The 20,361-nt window shown below is 39.7% G+C and overlaps 1 protein-coding gene across 2 annotated transcripts in view; it reads left to right on the forward strand.

Annotated features, from left to right (window-relative positions):
- The first annotated feature begins 2,064 nt into the window (after nucleotides 1-2,064).
- The window catches only part of LOC101158965 (voltage-gated potassium channel subunit beta-2), a 31,313-nt gene continuing 13,016 nt past the window's right edge, over nucleotides 2,065-20,361 (forward strand). Inside the window, exon 1 of one of the 2 annotated variants that reach the window (XM_011483456.4) lies at nucleotides 2,065-2,706. In XM_011483456.4, the coding sequence (XP_011481758.1) occupies nucleotides 2,411-2,706 (296 nt within the window). In that variant the 5' untranslated portion in view covers nucleotides 2,065-2,410. Of the gene's footprint in view, nucleotides 2,707-5,198; nucleotides 6,635-20,361 lie in introns of those variants that run through there. The other variant, XM_011483457.4, reaches the window with a different exon arrangement.

Genomic DNA, 20,361 nt, shown 5'->3' on the forward strand with positions numbered 1-20,361 from the left:
TTATGGCTTTGCTTTTGAAACAAACAAAAGTTGTCAGGAAAAAAATGGCGGAAAAAAAAAAATTGGTAACATTTTTCTCTCAAACTTTCTAGAAGTCATCATTTAAACCTTTTTTTTTTATTGCATCATCACAAGTGTGGTTTAGTGTGACTGACCTGACCAGCCACTAAACTCGTTTGGATATAAATGGGGGGTCTGTCGGTTTCTACAGTGGACCCACTCTCATAACAGCTGAGCCATCCACCCACTCATAACTGCACACTATGTACAAGTTGGAAGAAAACCTTGACTTGTTTTATTGTTAGAGCGACTAAATCTATCGGCACAGTTACGCAACAGCGCGCTAAAAACAAACTTCACTGAGGCAACCCAGATATCCCCCAGTTATACAATAAACCTCCAGCAAAACCTATATTTTTTTTCAATCTAGTTCCTGCCTTGCATTAAATTAATCCCACTACTTAAAGCTGATGGAGGCTAAAATTTACCCACCTTGATCCTGGAGAGGCTGTGTGACATAATTTACACTGGAACCATCAAGGTTTGACCTCAAGCAGCTGCCGGTGTGACTCTGGTCAATCAAAAGAGTGATTATAGCAGCTTAATCCCAGCTGATCTCTGCCTTTAAAAGCCCTTGCAGAGAGGCTGCTGATGACAGCTGGACGATAAAGGAAGCTGAGGTGGTCAAACAGAGGCAGGACTGGGCTGCAATGTTGTCAAAGAGCTTGACGACTGCCTTGATGAACTTAATCCATCCATTAAGCCATTAGGAGTGCTTTTCTTCTGTATACAGTCATTTAACCCTTAAAGACCCACTCTGATCAAAATTGTGTTTTTGACATGTTCTTGTGGCATTTTTCTGATGATGAAGGACATATATAAAGAAGAGTGTTCTTAAAATCCAGTTTTTGAGTTATTTTTATTCATATTGTTGTGAATTAGGAGTAGACACAAAAATCCAGTGGAATAAAAGCTTGTAACTGTAACCTAGAGGCTACTACGATAAGCCTCCTGCTCCGGTTCATTCTGATGGATCCACTGCTAGATCCATCTTCATTTTCCTTGGCGACCTTGCGTCTGGCTTAAAATTAAACAGCTGGTTAGCTCTATTATTGCTTGCCATTTTTGTTGCACTGGCAATATCAGGTTGAGGTTGGAAGGGGCTGTAAGCTAGCCGAGAGGGTGTAAACAGATGGATGTAGGGAAGTGAGGTAGGCTCTCTGCTCTCTGCACCAACAATCCTGCTCAGAGGGGGATTTCTAAAGAACTGCTGCTTTGCAGAAACTATGTTCCAGAAAATGGCACAAGTTTTTGACAAAAAAAACAGCATTAAGACAATTAAAAGACCACATGAAATGCTAATAAAATAGATTAAAAGATGATTGGAGTTGGACTTTAAATCTTCTTTAAACTAAAGTAAACATGTAGGAAGGTTTAGTCATAGTGAGTGATATTTATTACCTGAATCTGTTTTTATTTTTTATTTACTGAATTAGTTTTTTCAATGCACAGATATTAAATGAAGAAGTTCTTTTCTTTGCTCTTTTCCAAAAATCTAACGGAGCACAAGCATCCCCATCAGCCTCACTCCTCAGACTCCAGCACACAGTGTTCCACCCCCTGTCTGTCTCCCTGACTGTGTTTCATTTTCTTTAATGACATTTCCTTCCACAGCACAGTCTTTCCCTCTAAACAGCACCAAGAGAGCTTTTTTCTCTCCCTTCCTCAGTGTGAAAAGCAATCACAGAGCAGGGGTCTGGCTCGCACATTAACTCCACCGAAAGTCACAACCACTCTTTCAGAGGACACCTTTCTCGCTAGGCCGGCGGTAATCAGCAGGAGTGTTGGTTGTGCTTACAAAAAGCTGAAAAAAATCAAACACAGATAAGGAAAAACACAGGAAAAGGACCTTTGCCTTTTGAGTCTACAGGTCTGACTTTCACTGAAGAGGCAGAAGTACATTTAATTCTGCCTACTCTCTTAATCTAAACAAATGCAAGCTCACAAATCCTCTCAGTGTCCCTCCTTCCAGGGATAAAGCCTCACTGATTGCTTTTCCTGTCCGTATTTACTGAAAGAAGCACCTCACATCAGCAGGAGTCATCGTTGGTGACTGCTGCTGATGCATTAGGACTCGGCTTTGTTTTATTTTGGATTTTGACTCCTCAAAGGAGAAATCGAGACTTTTTGATATATCACAGGTGCTTTAAGCTTTTCTTTCTGGTGGTTTGATGTGTGACATCCTGGGGTTGGACGCTTCAAATTCTCTCGAATCTGTATCAAAATAGAACTGCCTTGTTGTTTTCTGTCTAAATCAGATGCAGCATTTGCCTCCTGCAGATGTGGCAGCGTAGAAGAGCGGCAAAAAGGGATTTTTATGATCAGCTCCAACACCTGAATCCAGATAAAAATGTTTGCCAGCCGTGGTGGCAGTGGAGGGGGAAAAGGGGGCAAATATTCAGTAGAGGATCTCTATGGCATCACCAAGAAGCCAAAGGCATCCACCTCATCTGGGAGCATCGCTCCCAAATCTGGCACCCGGAGCAGTAAAACCCCAGACCAGAAGAGCGAGTCGGAGGCCTTCGCTTCACAGATCCTGGAGGCAGCTCATCGGCTGGTGGAGCGAAGGAGACTGGAGCTTTACCTGCGGGAATGTGGCCTCTCCTTGGCCGAGTGTGAGGCTGGCCACTCTGCAATGACCTACAGGTGAGCGTTGCAACCCACAAAAAAAAAAAATAAGTAACACAGTTTTTTTAAAACCTCAAAATTAAATATTCTCTGTGATTCAAATCATGCCCCCAGCCAAGGCAGAGTTTCTTTTTTCATTTCTACATTTCACCTTTAAAAGATGTTCTTGTAAATCAGTGAAAACCCAATTTACCAGGGAAAAGCTTCTATTTGGAAAAAAAAATTTTTTTTGTTTTTTGTACTGGTGACCCAGAAAGAAAACAGGCAGAAGACCACAGAATTATTGTGGCTAAACCACACAAGCATCTGGGCATTCTGATTCACTAATGGGACTTCGTGTAATTTGAGCCTTCGAAAGACAGCATCAGTGGTGCAGACGTTGAGGGTTAATGGTGCATGGATCTGACAGCAGGGGACCGCTAGTTGCTCTGTTGCTTGCATCTTTTCATTAAAAGTGTTCGGACTATGAAGTTTAACTCTAAAAATGTAACTGCTCTTGTTTTATCTTTGAAATTCTGTAAAATATTAGTGTGTTATAAACAACTGGTTTGGGACTGCAGACTCAGAAATCTGCAAAAGTCGTTTCCACATGTTTTAGTATTGTTCCATCAGGAGCCGGTTCACCTCGTGCTGGTTTGCGGCGCCTTCCGTCCGTGAAACCAGGGTTCAAATCTGGGCTGCTCCCTGTTCCCTTCTCTGCTTCTGTGCCGGTCCCAAGCCCGGATATATAGAGAGGGTTGCATCAGGAAGGGCATCCAGCATAAAACATTGTCAAGTTAACCATGCGACTCATCCTCAAAGGAGAGGTTGTTTCGCTGTGGTGACCCCTGATGGGAAAAGCCAAAAGAGAAAGAAGATATTATTGTGTTCATTAAACAACTTCCTAATAAAATTTTAAATGATAAACTTAAAGTTTGATTGTAGAAATGACTATTCTGACACTTTAATCAGGAATCCAGCACACTGGCCTCTAGGTGGCAGCGTCTCCTTGAGTAGGATGTGGTTCTAAAAGTAAAAACCTCTTCAACCTAAAGGCTGTCACTTTAGTTTGGAGGCATTTATTTCTGTGTCAGAGGAGAAAGATCCTGTTATTCTGCATGACACAATGACACAAATATTGTTGTTTTACCTCTTAATCTCCTAAAACAGAGTAAAACGTGTTTGTTTTGGGAAAATGTGGGCTAAAATTTAAATTATAAGAACTAAATATGAGTTGTTTTTACAAATCTTATAATAAAGTGAGTTGTTTTCATATTAAAGGAAAAACAAGGTTTCTGAACGAGCGCTTCAAGGGCCTTAGTGTTGATCCATACCAAAACTTATTCCCAGCATTCTTTGCAGCCATTTCAGTTGAAGCAGGTTAAAAACAGCAAAGAGGTTGCCAAAGACGGTGTTACAGTGGAAGAGCTGTCCTGACTTTCCTAATGATTTCTCCCTTCAAAACACAGTTTCTGCTTGTGGTGCAGGTTTTGTCACCGTGGGAATCCTGGAAATAAGGTGCTTTATGGTGAATAGTTTTTGCAGTTTATAGAAGCTTATAGTCACACAAAAACAAAATAAATGAGATGCTTTGGTGCTGAGATTTTCACTAAATCACCCTTTATGCACCTATAAAAGGAGAAAAAAAACTGTCATCCTCTATACTGTTTTATTTCTTGAGAGTTTCCATTCATCACAATAATGTTCTGCATGGAACGTCCTGATATTTTAGTTTTAGAACAAATGTAAAAATGTTAAACAGATTTATTGATAGTTTCTGATGTGAGGAGTCTTTATTATGTTTTTTTTTTCAGCTTTTTCTTAGCACATCTTCTAAGGTCTTTCTAAAGCAAAATAAGTCTGGACACCAGAAACTCTCCAATCTGCAGCTGAGCTGGTCTTTAAAAAGCTGATGACAGTTTCCTCCTGCTGGCAGCTGACTTCCATACAATCTGCTGTGGGACTCCAAAGTGCTTCTAAACAAGATCTCATTAGAGGAAAGATGGACAGAAATGATGAATGTACGTGTGTAGATTTTCATGCACGCCTGAGGTATTTTGCAGATTGTCTCTCTGTGGGAAGTTGAGCCAGCAGAACAAACTCTGAACACACTTTGAGGTCTGGGATTGACATTTTCCTCATATGATTGTTGGTTGAGGGTGTTATTTTCACCATATATGAGCCACAAAAGCAGAATCTACTGATTTTATGAAATTAAAGGAAAAAAAAGAAATATCAATTTTGTCCAGGCACTGAAAACAGCCTTTTTGCATAGCAACTTGGGAAGTTGGGTGTGGTAAAAGAGAGATTCTTGCATGTGGGAAAGCTCTGGGGATTTTAAGAGGGAATTTCTGGAAGAAAAGAAGCAATAGGAGAACATATTCAAACGAATCATTTTTTTTCTTTAACATGCAAATGAGAAGCTCGGTTCATGAAAAGCTTTACTGTGAAGACGCGATGAAATGTGTGCAGCCAGTGATGAAAAATGCAGAGATCACAGTCGGGGGGGGGGGGGGGGGGGGGGTAGAGGCAGAGTGAACGAAACACACACACACATACACACATGCACGGAGTTATCCTCCAAACCTCTCTGCTTGCGCGTCGTGAACATTTTGGCACCTCTGGAAAAAAGGCAAATCCCCCCCTAAAACTGGTGGAGGTGAGGATGCTGATGGAGGAGACGGACGCGGCGTGGGTCTGTGTGGAGCCAGGCGTCTGCTGCAGCTGCGTTTGAGGCTAGTATGCCGGCTTTTTTCCCCCTTCTTCATTCAATTCCGAGCGCCGTGGAATGACGGGAGAGCTCCACAGCAGCTCACGCCGGTCCACGAACTCTGCCTCAAACACTGAGGCTTCAACAAAGCCGCAGAATCGGCTTCCCTTCCTCGCACCAATTTTATGCTGCGTGAAGCTGCTGCGCGTAGATCCATCGTGGTTTGGATGTGTGAAGTCCCTGCATGCTCTACGGACACTGCGATGTGAATTTCCACAAAGCTGGGAGTTCTTTTTTTTTTTAATTTTCCAATAAAACTAATCATGATAGATGATGCGTTATTTCGACGGAAGTTGCGAGGATGCCTGTGGCTGTGACTGTGTCCTCCCTGCTGCGGCACACTCCAGAGCTCCTCAGCTCAAGACAGACTCAACTAACCTCAGCTGAAGAGAGAACAGCAAGCTGGCAGGTGCTGGATCATCCAACATAAGCCACATAGGAGCCCGTGCGTGTATCTGTGGGGAGGGTGGAGGCCAGACGCTCCCCAGAGAAGCCGAATCTCTTGCACTGGAGCTTTGGGGCTTCCCGAGAACTGCTACATCCCCACATCCATCTGAGGACTGCTGCGAGCTTTTCAAGCCTCCTGATGGTTCTTGGAGGGCCGCCCCGATGCATGTTGTGAGTGTGAGAACTCTCAGAGCCTTTTTGCCAGTTTTGCATCACCAGACAGTCGACATCGACTCTGTTATGTTAGAAGCCGGACTCCTGTCTGCTCCCTCTAACTTGCAGCCAAAATCTCTCGCCTCCTCAATTTGAGCCTTTTGCATGAGCATCTCTGTGCTGCATCAGCAGCACGACAGGAATCGCTGTCCATCAGCACAGCCCTTCGCAGGGATCCAGCCCCGAAGCTCCAAACCCAGCAGAGACCAGGGTCAAGATGCAGGTGTCCTTCGCATGCACTGAGCACAACCTGAAGAGTCGCAGCGAGGACCGGCTCTGTGGCCTTCGCACTGCTCCACCTCCTGGAGGAAGCAGTGGAGGAGGTGGAGGAGGAGGTGGTGGTGGAGGAGGAGGGGGAGGAGGAGGCAGTGGGGGAGGTGGTGGTGGTGGAGGAGGCAGTGGCGGACAAGGGAACAATGGCAACTACATCTCCCAAGGCTCGGTCAAGACCAGGGAGGGCCCTGGGTCCCGCCAGGCGACACATGGCCACGCACACATGAAGGAGGCCATCGGGCGCTACACCAGTATGAAGTACAGGTGAGTACGGCAGGAGGGGGAGGTGTATCAGGGTTGGAGGATTCATTTACACTCGAATAACTCTGATTACTGTTGCTGGTGACCTCCGTGTGATCCCATTGTGGTAGATTATCATACTAAGTGGAAAACCCCCGTCTTGTTTTTCCAGCTCCTGTCAGTCTGTTTGCTGGGGCAAAAAGTCACAAACCTGACTGTTGTGCTGCCTAAACTGCACCAGAAATCCCCCAGAGTGCACATGCACAGCCTTGTCATAGGAGTCTGACACTAACTCTTAGAAAAAGATGTGCTGATGGATGTAAAAATTTAATCCATACCAAGCAGCCATCATGTTATCACACTATAACAGCTAGCTTGCATACATGAGTGTTTGCCATCAAGTTAATGCAGGTTTTTCTCTGGCCTCTTGCTCATTTCAGGTGATTAATAAAAAGCCGTGCCTTCAATAACAGCTTTCTGAAAACCCATCAGCCTTTAAAAGCCTCTAATTTTCATGAAATCAGCCAAGTGTGTTCTGATCTGAAAACTTTCAAATCACAAGCCAGATGTGATTCACAGAACAGGGGAGGGAATCCGATTAGATACACTGTGAGAAAAGAGGTGTTTGTTTTAGATTAGGTCCAGCCTGATGGTTTGGAGCTTCGTCTTGACAGGAACAGCACTTCCTTCAGCTTTGATGCACACAGGGTGGGGGTCCGAAGGCACCAGTTTACTGGGATGTGAATGCAGCACCAAGAAGCTCAGTTTGATATCACTTCTCAGTCTTGCGCCATATGTTTCATTAGCTAGATGGGAATTTTCAAAAACTGGGAGGAGAGTTTTAATGACCTGTTTCTTGGTAATCAGGTTGATTGAGTTTTTGCCATTCTCTTCGGGCAATTTTGTTCTCATTTAATTGGATGCTTAAAAAAGGAGCGAGTTCCGAGCAAAAACTGGGATATCTCCACCACTTCCTGTTGAACCGCAAACTCACTTATGATGCAGTTGGATTATTCCATTTGTTTTGCTGTCTCGAGCATAGTACAACAAATATGGAGTGCAGTAAGTCTGCGCAGCATATGGCCAGCTAGGGTTGCCATTGGCAACTCCCCAGGCATTGCTTTTAGTTTTTTTGTCTTATTCTCTAATCAGGCAGCACTGCTGTCACCTCTCAGTTCTCTGAGCAACTGAGCCCGTTTGAAGCTCCTGCAGCCGTGGGGATGAGGCAGCGCCATCCACGGCGTCCGAGGGCAACAGGAACAGAGATGTGCATTGAACATGTCTGCCTGCTGTATCACTAGATATTACTGTAGAATCAGAGTTCTTAGTTGAGGCAAGATGAATATTGTCATAAAAGAAACGAGAGCAGTTGGGAGTGAATTTGATCTAATCCTCTTTTCCAGCTGGCATCTATCTTTATCAGTCCTCACCCTGTTTGACTAGATTTTTTCTAACCTCCCTGCAAGGAAACATCACTTAGGACAATATTTCACATTTTCATGTATTTAAAATTCCACTCCAATTATCTTTTGATCTGATTCAAAGCATAACCAGTGTTTTTTTTATTATCATAATGCATTTTTTAGCCAAAAAAAACAGTGTCTTTGCTAGGACATAGTTTCATCAAAAAGGTGCCTCTAAGCTCTGAGCAGGTCTATTTATCTATTTACATTCTCTCATAACATTACCGGTGCAACAAAAGTGGGGAGCAATATTGGAGCTATCCACCTGTACAGTTTTGAGCCAGATGCCAGCTCAGATGAAGACCTTCATGAATCTATTCATCTACAAGTGGATGGATAAGAATGGAACAGAGCAGGGTGCTTGTGGCTTGCCATACTAGCATGTCACAGGTAAAAGCTTTTTATAACTCCAGTTTTTTGCTTGCTTTTGATTCACAACAATTTGAATAATAAAATACTCAGAAATGCTGTTTTAATCTTATATATGTCTTCCATCATGGGAAAAATGCCACGAGAACGTGTTAAAAACACCTTTTTTAAATCAGAGTGGGTCTGTAAGAGCAGCAGCATTTCGTGAGCCTGTGCCTCTGTTTTTAGGTTCAGTCAGGAAAATCCACTTTCTACCAGCAGAAACATTTTTCATTCATTTGAAAATTATTGTGAGAATAGCAAAATTAAGAAATAAAAACATCCAAATTATTCAGAAAAACAAGACACATAGATGTCGATATTAAAAGTTAAACAAAATAAACATTTTCTTTTGGTCAAATGTCTTTACCCATAATGCTGTTTTTTTTTACTGCTGCTATTTTTTGCTGATTACTTCCAAATGCTGGGAGGTTAATGGCCTCTGCAAATTCTGTCAGCACGAGACAGCTGGATGCATCAACAATGAGGAAGGAGGAAGAGTCTGAGCATGTGCAAAAGTAGATATTCAGCACAGGGATGCACTGATAAAAAGTCAAAGATCAGGCAAACTTTATCTGCCGGCTCTTCAATAACTCAAAAACAACTTAAGTCATCTAAAAAAAACGGAAGCAAGAATTGATTTCTGCATCATGTTGATGCATTTCATTTATTTGGTACAAGAATATTAGCCCCAGTTTGTCAAAAGAATTATTCTGGGATATTTAGTTCTTGGCTGAGAATATAAAGAGCTAAATGAAAAGGTCAACATGACTTTTATGTCTGAATAGCTTGCACAAAACAATTATCAGCAATTCAGTTTTGCACTCACAATCACATGTTTTTGCCGGTTGCCTGGCAACTCCTCTTTTGCATGAAGAATGCAGCACCTGTGCATGGCATAGGAGTCAATGCCCAACTAAAATCCAGTTTTTAAACTAAGCTTTATTCATACAAGAAAAAATGAGGAGTTTTAACAAAAAAGTTTTCACTTATGATAAACGCTCTATGGATCATATAGTTTAAAATATTTTCATAATGTCAGGACTTAAAAATACTTAAAAAATACTTCGGGTTCTAATATTCTAGTTCTAAAATACCAAGACTCAGAGCAATTACACATAGCACTGTTACAACATTTTGCATTATTTAGGAAAATAACCACAAAGACAAAAACATCAATTGTTTCTTCCTCAGAAGTCAAGATCAGAGAAATCCCAGAAAAGCCCATATTTTATTAATTTGCTGGGTGATTCTCTGAAATCAGTGCACTTTGTGTGCCACAGGTTTACCTCAAAGATTTTCGTGTTGATCAAGCCATAAAATGCATTTTAAATCATAAAAAGGAAAGATCCAGGTGTCTCTGCGTTACAGCACACAAAAATACTTTAAAAATTACGTTTTAAAAAATTTCATGGGTTGTTGAAGTGTAGAGGTCAGCCAAATGAGCATGTCCCCACCAACCAAAGTTACTTTTTCACTGAATGCAAAACTGATAAAAATAGCCAATAACCACATTTTTTTTCTGCTAACCTGATCATTTGCCTATTTAGTTTCACTTAAATAAAAGAAATAGAGGAAAAAATACATGAATCTTTATAAAGTGTCACCATTTAATCATGTCCATCAGTTTTGTGCAACCCCATAACAGGTTAATAATCCTCCCTTTTAAAAAAAATGATAGTTAAGATCAACTTCTTCTGCAACCAGGAAGTGACAACACTGAATATTTTCCCGCTCATACTTTGAAGACGGATAAGTATTAGCCTACTTTCTTACCCATATTTCATTGTTTCTATTGTCAGATTGACATTGTCCAGCTCAACCCTTGAACTCTGTTACATGCATAAATTATGTTTACTATTGTTTGGGAAAAAGCAAACAATTATTTTGAAAAATATATTTATTTCTTGTTCTCCTTGTGCCATATGTAGCTCCATATCCTAGCTAATGTAGACATGTGACAACTTTTCGCTAAAATATTCAACCTTGTAACAAAACAAACTGTTACAGTGACTAATTTTTCAAATACTTTTGGGATTTCATGTCTAAAGTGGGAAAACATATTTTCTCAGAGGTTTAAATAGTCCTTAATTTGATGTAATGCTAGGAAACACACATTTTTTGGGAAAAATGTTCAATTACCAGATAACCCAATGTGCACCGAATTCAGAGAATGACCCTGTTGGCTATTAGCCCATGAGGTCTGAGTTGGGTGATGGGACGGAATATTTTAATTGTCTAATTATGATTGTGCTGTTTTCAGACAAAACCCAAAAAACCTGTGTCGTTCTCTAGAACAGAGTGGCAGTAGTTCATTAGAAATTCGCCTCTGCATTTTGGGCGAAGCGGAACAGGGAGCTTGTTATGGAAGCGATTCTGTAGCATAATTATAAAATAAAAGTCAAAACCAGAAATGCTTTTTCATTTTCAATATGTAACTGCATCAATGACTCAAAATTAAAATAAGAAATTGATCATTCAAATGCTTTTTCATTTTCTACTTAAAAACCGCTTATTCTGTGTCATAATTAAAATAAAAATGCAAAGAGGGGATTGCATTTTCATTTTTTTATTTTGAAAATGAAAAAGCATTTCTGTTAATCCATTTTAATTGTCAAATTAGACATTTCTAAATAAATTTTGCTACACATTTAACCAGAGAACTTTTTGAAAATGAAGAGACAGAATAAGCGGTGTTTAAGTAGAAAATGAAAAAGCATTTTGGCGGATTGCTTTTTCATTTTAATTTGGAGTCAAAAATACAGCTTCATTTTGAAAATGAAAAAGCATTTCTGGTTTTGACTTTTATTTTTAACTATGCTACAGAATCGCTTCCATAGGCTTGCCCAGCGTATTTTCACAAACTGGACTTTTTTTGAACTGTTTTTCTTTTTTGTCCACTCCTGATTCACAATTTAAATAAAGAAATACACAGAAATCTTTGTATTTATCCTCCTTCAAGAGAAAAATGCCACAAGAACATGTTAAAAACACAAAAAACAAAAATTTTATCTGACTGGTCTTGAATGCATACAATGATTACAGAATCTATAATAAAATAGGCCTATGTTGATGTTGAGAGAAAAAAAACTCACTTACAGTATCACATTTTTTTGAAGGGTTTCCAGAATAAAATTGTTACTTTGGAAAAATATGTTTAGCAAAGTTAATGGATCCGGATTCAGAAATAGCACAGATGTGCTAAATGTAGAGGAGTTTATTTTAAAAGCTCTGCACCTGGAGAAACGCTCAGTCAAAGTTGTGTGGAAGCGACTGTTCATTCTGGATGGGCTTGTTGGATTTTGGGCTGAGACAAGCTGTTCTCTGTTAATGGGTTGGGTTCTGAGCTGAGTCAAGCAGTGCAATTAATAATGCTGAAGGTGGGAGCCATTGCAGCTCCCGACAGATTGTGGCTTGAAGCAATCTGGAAATAAGGCTGACACCTCATATCAGTTGTCAAGCACAGTGGTGGAAGGCTAATAATTTAGGCTTTATTTTGCAGCCATATTGCACATCATGTAGTCATTTTGTCTACCAGGATTTCCTCTGTATACCAGGATGGAGACAAATGTGAGGCTATCTGACAGCTAAACATGAGTTTAAGGCAACAAATCCAGAATGATAGGACGTCTTTCATGGACAAATTTGAAGGATTTTGTTTTTTAGACACTGCTTTTTGGGTTTATTGGAGGTATGGGCAAACTACGGGGGCCTTATGCTTCAAAATATTTACTCTGAGCCACCAAACTGGAATAAATTATATTGATAATCTTTAGAAATGTTTTATTTTCCCTGTAGTTCTGGATTCTCCTTGTATTATCCTTGTATCTTACGTTTTTTCCGAAAAAACTTTGGAAAGGAATTTTTCCAACACCATATGAATGCAGCATTTCCTTCAGTGGGTGCAGCAGGGCTTAAAAAAAATTTAAAGGAAAATAAAAACTATTATCTGAGAATATGACGTTCACTTTTAAACACTAATATGTATATTAAAAGTATATTATCCGTTTAAATACGTTTAGAAGGGAAGGCTGATAGGAAAATTCTAATGACCGAGCATTCCACTTGTATTTAAACGCAGCACTTACGGACGAATTTTTGAGACGTGAAAACAGTCTCACGGTAGATCCGTACGTAACTTTGGCTTCGTGTGTGCGTAACAAGGGATTCGTGCGTGTTTTTTAAAGATGTGTGTGTGTAAGTAGTTTCAAGCTGTTGTAATCTTGATTTGTGCACACGTAAATTGCATTTTGTATTTTTTTCATTTTATATTTTTTTAACTTGTACACAAAACATGGGAGTAACAAATCACGCACAAATCCAAATTTATGCACAAATCCTAATTTACGCACACACAAAGCAAGAATATGCATACACAAATCCTAATTTACGCACAAATCAAGAATTACGCACGCACAAATCCGACTGAGTCTAATTTCTCTCCATAACAGTCCCATTCACACACTGGTGGCGGCTCGGCTGCCAAACACTGTCGCCAACCTTACACTAGAGACAAGTTGGGGTTCAGTCGCTTGCCCAAGGACACTTTGACACATGGACGTGGACACATGGGAGGCAGGAATTGAACCTGCAATAATACGATCATGGGTTGACCGCCCTACCGCTGCACGACGACCCCCTGAAATAAACTAAAGTGAGAAAAAAAAGCCACAGTTTTGAAATAAAATCTCCAAACGTGTTTATTTTAAAACGGATAAATAAATTTTTTATCAAAATGAAAGCATCTTTTTGTCCAGATTCCATGTTATTTCTTTCTCTTATGAGTTGGGTTACCAAAACAGTCCAGCATCTGCTTCTGGTACGGTCCTTCTGTCAAATTTTAGAAACCTTTCCCTCATTAAAGACCCACCAGGCCCCCTTGGGGGGTCCTGGCTCGTACCTGGGGTTGGGGCGGGGGGATTCCCAGAACCCCTGGGTGGTGATGAGGTAATCGTCTGGGGCTGGGGGCACCCCTCTCGGGTGGGGCCCGGCTTTGGGCCCTTCTGGCGCTGTGGGGGGGCTGCTCTCCTGGTTGGGCTGGGGCGGCACTCTCTTTCCCCCCATGCCTCCCTGCTCTCTGGCTCTGGGGGCCTCGTGGCGGTCCTGCTGGCCCTAGCCTGGGTGGCGGACGTGGTCCCCCGGGGGGCAGTTGTTCTCTGCCTGCTGCCGCATGGCGTTGGGGGCTTCTGGCTGCCGTGGCTGCTGCGGCGGAGGTCTTGGTGTGGGGATGGCTGGTCACTCCCCCTCCTTCTTTTCACATTCCATCATCCATTTTAGAAGAACATAAACACTCAACTGAGCACAGGTGTTAGCTCACCTTTGCACTAATAGTTTGCGTGATTGAATGAAATATCTCACACTAGGTTGCTTGAAGGCATAAGTATGCGTGTGTGAACACTATCTGTATTGTGTACATGTTGACATGCGGACATTTTTGCAGCTAACAGGTGTGTTTATAACATTTGTGTGTGTGTGAGGACAGGCCCCGCCCCTTTGAGATTTGTATTACATCTGAACCTTACCGTGATGATAAACATCCAGTAGCTTGTTGCTTTATGCTGCTTCATGGTTTTACCCACCTCCCCCCTCCTATGATCACCCTCCTATCCCCCCCTCTCTAACATCCCTCTCTTTTCTTCCCTCCTTTTCCGTCCGGTCCAACACAAAAGATTTTCAAAAATGATTAAAATGAATAAAGTTTGGCCTCGATTACAAAAGGGGTTTATTCAGACATACCTCTGAATAAAGATTTATAACCACTGTTGTTAAGGTAAAATATGTATAACACAAGAGGCCCTCAGCTCTCATCTGTCTGCCCAGCTGTTGGACAGGACAAGTTAAAAGAAAAAAAAAGAAAAAAGACCCAACAAAGATCTTTTTCTCTAATTACATTTTGTGAAGTAAGTCTGACCTTTTTTTGTTTTAGCAAAGTATTTTTAAGATAAACACAATTGTAATTGACATACCTTTGGTTTGTCTGAAGATTAATAACCCCTGTTGTTAAAGTAAAATATGTCCGACACAAGAGGCCCTCATTTCTCATCTGTTGGACAGGACAAGTTAAAAAAAAAAAAGTATTTTTAAGATAATCTTTCATTTTTTAGATATTTTCCATCAATTGACTTTGGTTTAGCATTATTTTTAACGCATATGCAACATAAAAATTGTACATCCATTTTTGTAAGGTCTTATGAAAAAGTATTTGAACTTTTTAGTGTTTTATGAAGCTAATCTTGAAATAATTCTAAAATTCTAACGCAACATGTTGTCATTTTATTTTAACAAAGATTCAGTACTTTGTGTTTCTATCGCAAAATCTAGTCAGATTAAGCAGCAATAACAGGAAGGTGACATAAGGATTTGAAGGGGTTCTGATGCTTAGGCGTGCAGCTACATTTTCAAAATAACAAATCGTGCCTGAAATGTGAGTTCTGAAATCTCAGCACCTGATGGAGTAATGTTTGAGCTGTCAGCACTCAAGTTCCACTGATATATAGTAATTAGGCTTTCACTGACATTGATCCAGAACAGGCCTGCCTGTTACTCTACTTTAAAATAATACTGTCATTTTAGTTCAAAGACAAAAAAAAATAAAAAGATTAAAAAAAACTTGTAACAACCTTTTTAAAACCTTTTTCTGCGTGGTAAACAAACCATAAAGGATCAACAAAATTAAAAGTTTACTGTCATTACTGAAAGCAGGATTTCGTGTGGCTGAGGCAAACAAGAGAGCTGCTGCATGGAGTCTGACCTTCAACTCTCCTCTCTCTTTCTCTCTCTGGATTTTTGTTGCTGAGTTTCCACTTGGATGAACAGATTAGTGAGTCACCATGAGGCCCAACAGATCTTAAGCATAGTCAAACTATCTTCTCTCGCTTGATTTTAGATTGGCCTCCAACCAAAACACATCCAAACTGTGAGAAGATTTTAGTTCTGGCTGCTCATTCCATGTACAACTTCTAAAAATCTGTATAGAATTCATGTTGCCCTGCTAATTAGAACCCACACGTTTTTACTCCCTGGTTCACAACAATTAGAAGTACGTTTATTTTATATATTCCAGTCTGTGATCCAACCATCCAGTTTCTGAACCCGCTTTGTTGCTGTTCAGGGTCACGGGGTTGCTGGAGCCTATCCCAACTACTAGAGGGGAAAGGCAAGATTCCCCTTGGATGGCTCACCAAACTAGCCAGGGCCATGTCAGACATGATCTCTACAAAAAAAATAGAAGATTCTGTTTGATTAGGATTTGTCAACTACTGAGTTTTCAAGGCCAAAATATTCTACATCAAGATCAGGACATGTTCAAAATCTCAGATGGAGTTTTCTAGAACAGAATAACCAATCAATGCAGTTTCTTAAAGACCCATGGTCATCGCCAATGATGATGGTGTTTTTGGTGTTCTTGTAGCATCATAATGTAGGACATATATATATATATATATATAGAAAATCAGGCTTAAATTGCATTTCATTTGTATTTCTTCATTTAAATTGTGAATCAGAAGCAGACAAGAAAAAGCTATTGAAAAAGCTAGCTGTGACTTAAAAGCTACAATTCCCTGGCCACAAGCTCCCTGCTCCTCCACTCCATCTACTTGCAAACAAATAGATCCATGTATGTCTTTGTTTTCCTCATCTGAGCTGGCATCTGACTAAAAACTGGACAGCTGGTTAGCTCCAAAATTATTCGCCATTTGTGTTGCACCGGTACTATTAGGTTGGGGTTGTGAGGAGCTGTAAGCTAGCGAGAGAGAGTGTAAACAAATGGATGACGGGAGTTAGGAACAGGCTTACGCCACACTAATAAAGGAAATTTTTGATGAATTACTGCTACTCTGCAGAAACTAAAAGAACAACACAGTTTTCTTTTTTTTACTTTTGCCTAAAAACAGCATCATTATAAATAAAAGACCACTTGGAAAGTTTTCAAAGTAGATTTAAAAAAATAATCAGAGTGGGTCTTAAGTATAAAAAGGCAGAGCATGATGGTGAGTGACAACAAACATTTCATGTTACTCTTTTTAAATATCAAATTTGCGAGAATGTTATTAACGGTGACGCAGTGGGTAGCGCTCTTGCCTCACAGCAAGAAGGCCCCCAGTTCAAGTCCCGGCTGGGGGACCTGAAAAACACATCAATGGGGGACCTTTCTGTGTGGAGTTTGCTTGTTCTCCCCGTGCATGTGTGGGTTTTCTCCGGGATTTCCGGCTTCCTCCCACCCTCCAAAAACATGCTTCATAGGTTGATTGGCAACTCTAAATTGTCCATAGGTGTGAGTGTGAGAGTGAATGGATGGATGTGTGATTGAGGATATTCTACCCTGCGACAGACTGGCGACCTGTCCAGGGCATCCCTTGCCTACGCCCAAGTGGCTGGGATAGGCTCCGGCAACCCCGTGACCCCAAAAGGGAATAAACGGTAAAGAAGATGAATGAATGAATGAATGAATGTTATTAAAAAAAGACTTTATATTTGAAATGTTCAGTACAGTACCAAAAGAGGATTCAAAACCTTAATTCAACATATTATAAAAAGAAATGCAGTTTTTTACAATTTTCTCCATAATGTATTGCTACAAAGAGATGATGCAAATTGCTGAGATTCATGTTATGCAGATGGATGAAAAATGTCTAAAAACATTTTTCTGATGGTGAAAATTCATTTTCTTCTCAATTAGCTATCATGTAAGAGAAGGAAAACCAGTAAACATCCCCATCATTCAAGATATTGGCCTCTGTGGATACAGTTGAGCGGCTTAGACACAAAACAGCAGCACAGTGCAGTGACCTTTTCAAACAATGGCTTTCAGTAACATTTGAACCTGTTGAGGCGACTGAAAGTCTTACATTGCTGCTGGATAAAAACTGCTTACAATGTCAGGTCCTCAAAGTCAAATAGAAAAATACATACAAGACATCCTGGAGATAGGTCTAATAATAGAAAAACAAAAACTAACAAAGGACCACTGTGATAACAAAGTTTAAAAGCTGAAAAGACGCAACTTTTAAATCGTTTAACAATCCTTTTTGAAGAGGCATGGAAAACAGATTTTTTTTTTCTATTTAAAAAAGAAGAATTTATTGGTCTGTGTTAAAAAATAAAAATTCTTTGGAGGTCCAGTGAGACTGGATTAGCAATTTTGCATGACAAAAAATAAAGTCAGTGAAGAAAAGGATTCAATGTGTTATGGGATTGCCACTATTAAAAACTGGGTGAAAGTGACTATTTTTGAACATTATGCAGAAAAATTGTGTATATTAACCCTTGTGCTATCTTAGATGACCCCACCCTTACATTGACGTGTTCTTCCTACCATGACAAAGGTGGATAAAGGTGGAAAGATTTCATGTAATCCATGGACACCAGTGAAGATCACAAATCATTGAAGAAAAAAGGTTCAGTGCACTGTCTAGTGGGTCTAGATGACCCAACTCCCAATGTTAAAGTGCCTAGGATAGCACAAGGGTTAAAAAAGGGAATAAGCTAATAAAAAAGGCACAACAGAAGTTTGTTCACCGGGTGTTGGCTTCAGTTGCATAGTACGACACATGGAGTGAAAAACAAATAAGACATGTCCAAATAAATACAAGAACACAAAATAATGAGTAAACACTCTGTGTAGTCCTAAGAAAGCCAGAAAGTACTAAAGTTATAGAAAAAAAAAGTTAGTCATCTCAGACCTCTTTAATTAAAGTCCAGTCTCATTAAAAGGTGAAATTAGTGCAACATTATTTTATTATTTTAAATGTATTCCAATGGGACAGAAGCAAGATTGATGAGGTTCAGTTCCAAGTCAAACTTTCTCAATTGAGAAATTTTAGGATTTACTAGACACAAGCAGATAAAAGTTGTGTCCCTGCTTACTGAGTATTTCATAACCAGGAGCAGAATGTGCAGGAGCCGTGTTGGAAGGAGTTTTGTATTCATACTGCTTATTTTGTATTTGTGTTGTGTATTATTTTTGACCACCACAAATAGAAAACAATTCATCATATTTGATCTGTGATGTGTGCAATGATTTCTGTAATAATGTAATATCTTTAAAGACCCACTCTGATGAAAATTGTGCTTTTGGTGTTTTTAACATGTTTTTGTGGCATTTTTCTGATGATGGAGGACATATTAAGAAAATTAAAGTTAAAATTACACTTCTGAGTATATCTTCATTCAAATTGTTGTGAATCAGGAGCAAACAAAAAAAATGTCAATGCAGATGTAAAGTAGAAGCTACAATTAGCGAGCCTAAAGCTCCCTGCTCTGCTCCGTTCTGATGCATCCACTTGTAGACAGATAATCTGGATCAAAACTGTACGGCTGAATTGCCTATCATTTGTCAATAGATCAAAAGATGATTGAAGTGGGACTTTAATTTGATGTTACGAACTGGAATGAGATATATACGTAAAAAAGCTAAATTAGGCAGGTAACTCATAACAGGGGTGGTGTTATATAAATTTCCTTCTTCCCACTCCCCTTTTGAGCAGTTACTAAAACTGTTTTTTTAAACTTGTATTGCATCTATGAGATTTATGATTAAGAGTAATTACAATGGCATCATTTACATGTTCATGTACATTACAGACCAAAAGTTTGGACACACCTTCTCATTCAAAGAGTTTTCTTTATTTTTATGACTATCAAAATTGTAGAGTCACACTGAAGGCATCAAAACTATGAATTAACACATGTGGAATTACATAACAAAAAAGTGTGAAACAACTGAAAATTGTCACATTGTAGGTTCTTCAAAGTAGCCACCTTTTGCTGTGATTACTGCTTTGCAAACTCTTGGCATTCTCTTGATGAGCTTCAAGAGGTAGTCACCAGAAACGTTTTTCACTTCACATGTGTGCCCTGTCAGGTTTAAGAAGTGTGATTTCTTGCCTTATAAATGGGGTTTGGGTTCATCATTTTAAAAAAAATCTTAAATTTGATTTATGTAAATGTAGATGCATGTCCCTTTTATTTGTCTTCTTTTCGTTTTTTTTTTTGTTGTTTCAATTGCTTGAAATAAATCTATTTCAAATACAAATCCAAGCTTAATTTTTCTTTAGTTTCACCTCAATTCTTGTCTCACTTTCTCAAACAATGGGATGAACGACTGATAGAAATTCTGTATTTCAAGCAATGAGTTCAGTCATTTCATGATAACACAATAGGCATATTTATTTATTTATATATTTTTTTATTGGTGTAATATCTTAATAATTGGGAAATCTGCTGCTTAATTTCAGCTTTTTGTGAATTTTTGTATCTCAAATTCTGGTTAAAACAATTTAATCACATTTTTATCTTGCAGCAAGAGTGAGCTGACCCTTTAGAGGCTGGAAACAGTTTATACGGGTTATTAAAAGACAACAAGCACAATCTTTTTAGGGCTTATGAACATAGAAATGCTCATATGAGCACACGCAGGGACGTGAATGTTTTTAATAATATCAGTATGAGCTTTCCTCCGGAGGAAAGCCTCCTCAGCATGTGTGTGCTTGTGTGTGGTTTTTTTCTGGCAACTTTAGTGAATTAAAAAAAGATTCCTCTGCACCTCAGCATCTGTACAGAGAGTCTGTCTTCTGTCTCAGGTGAAAACCAATTGTAAATGTCAGCACAGGTTAAAGTGCTGACAACACCGTGACAGTGCACCTGTGTGTCTTATTAATATTTTATAGATGGTATGGGCCTATAATCATCTTGTTTGGACGTGATGATTTATAGCAAAACAAACAGAAAGGAAAAAATTAGACAATGTAGCTAAGGGAGCTCTACTTATAGAACCACAATGAAGCATCTGTGTTTCTGTGTGTCCTGCTCACAAGTGCATTCATGCATGTCTGTATGTAGATCTGTGCCTGTGTCCCAGTGTAATTCCCATGAAGCGTG

This window comes from Oryzias latipes, chromosome 14 (assembly GCF_053564925.1).
Source record: "Oryzias latipes strain Hd-rR chromosome 14, Olatipes_Hd-rR_3.1".
Lineage (NCBI taxonomy): Eukaryota > Metazoa > Chordata > Actinopteri > Beloniformes > Adrianichthyidae > Oryzias > Oryzias latipes.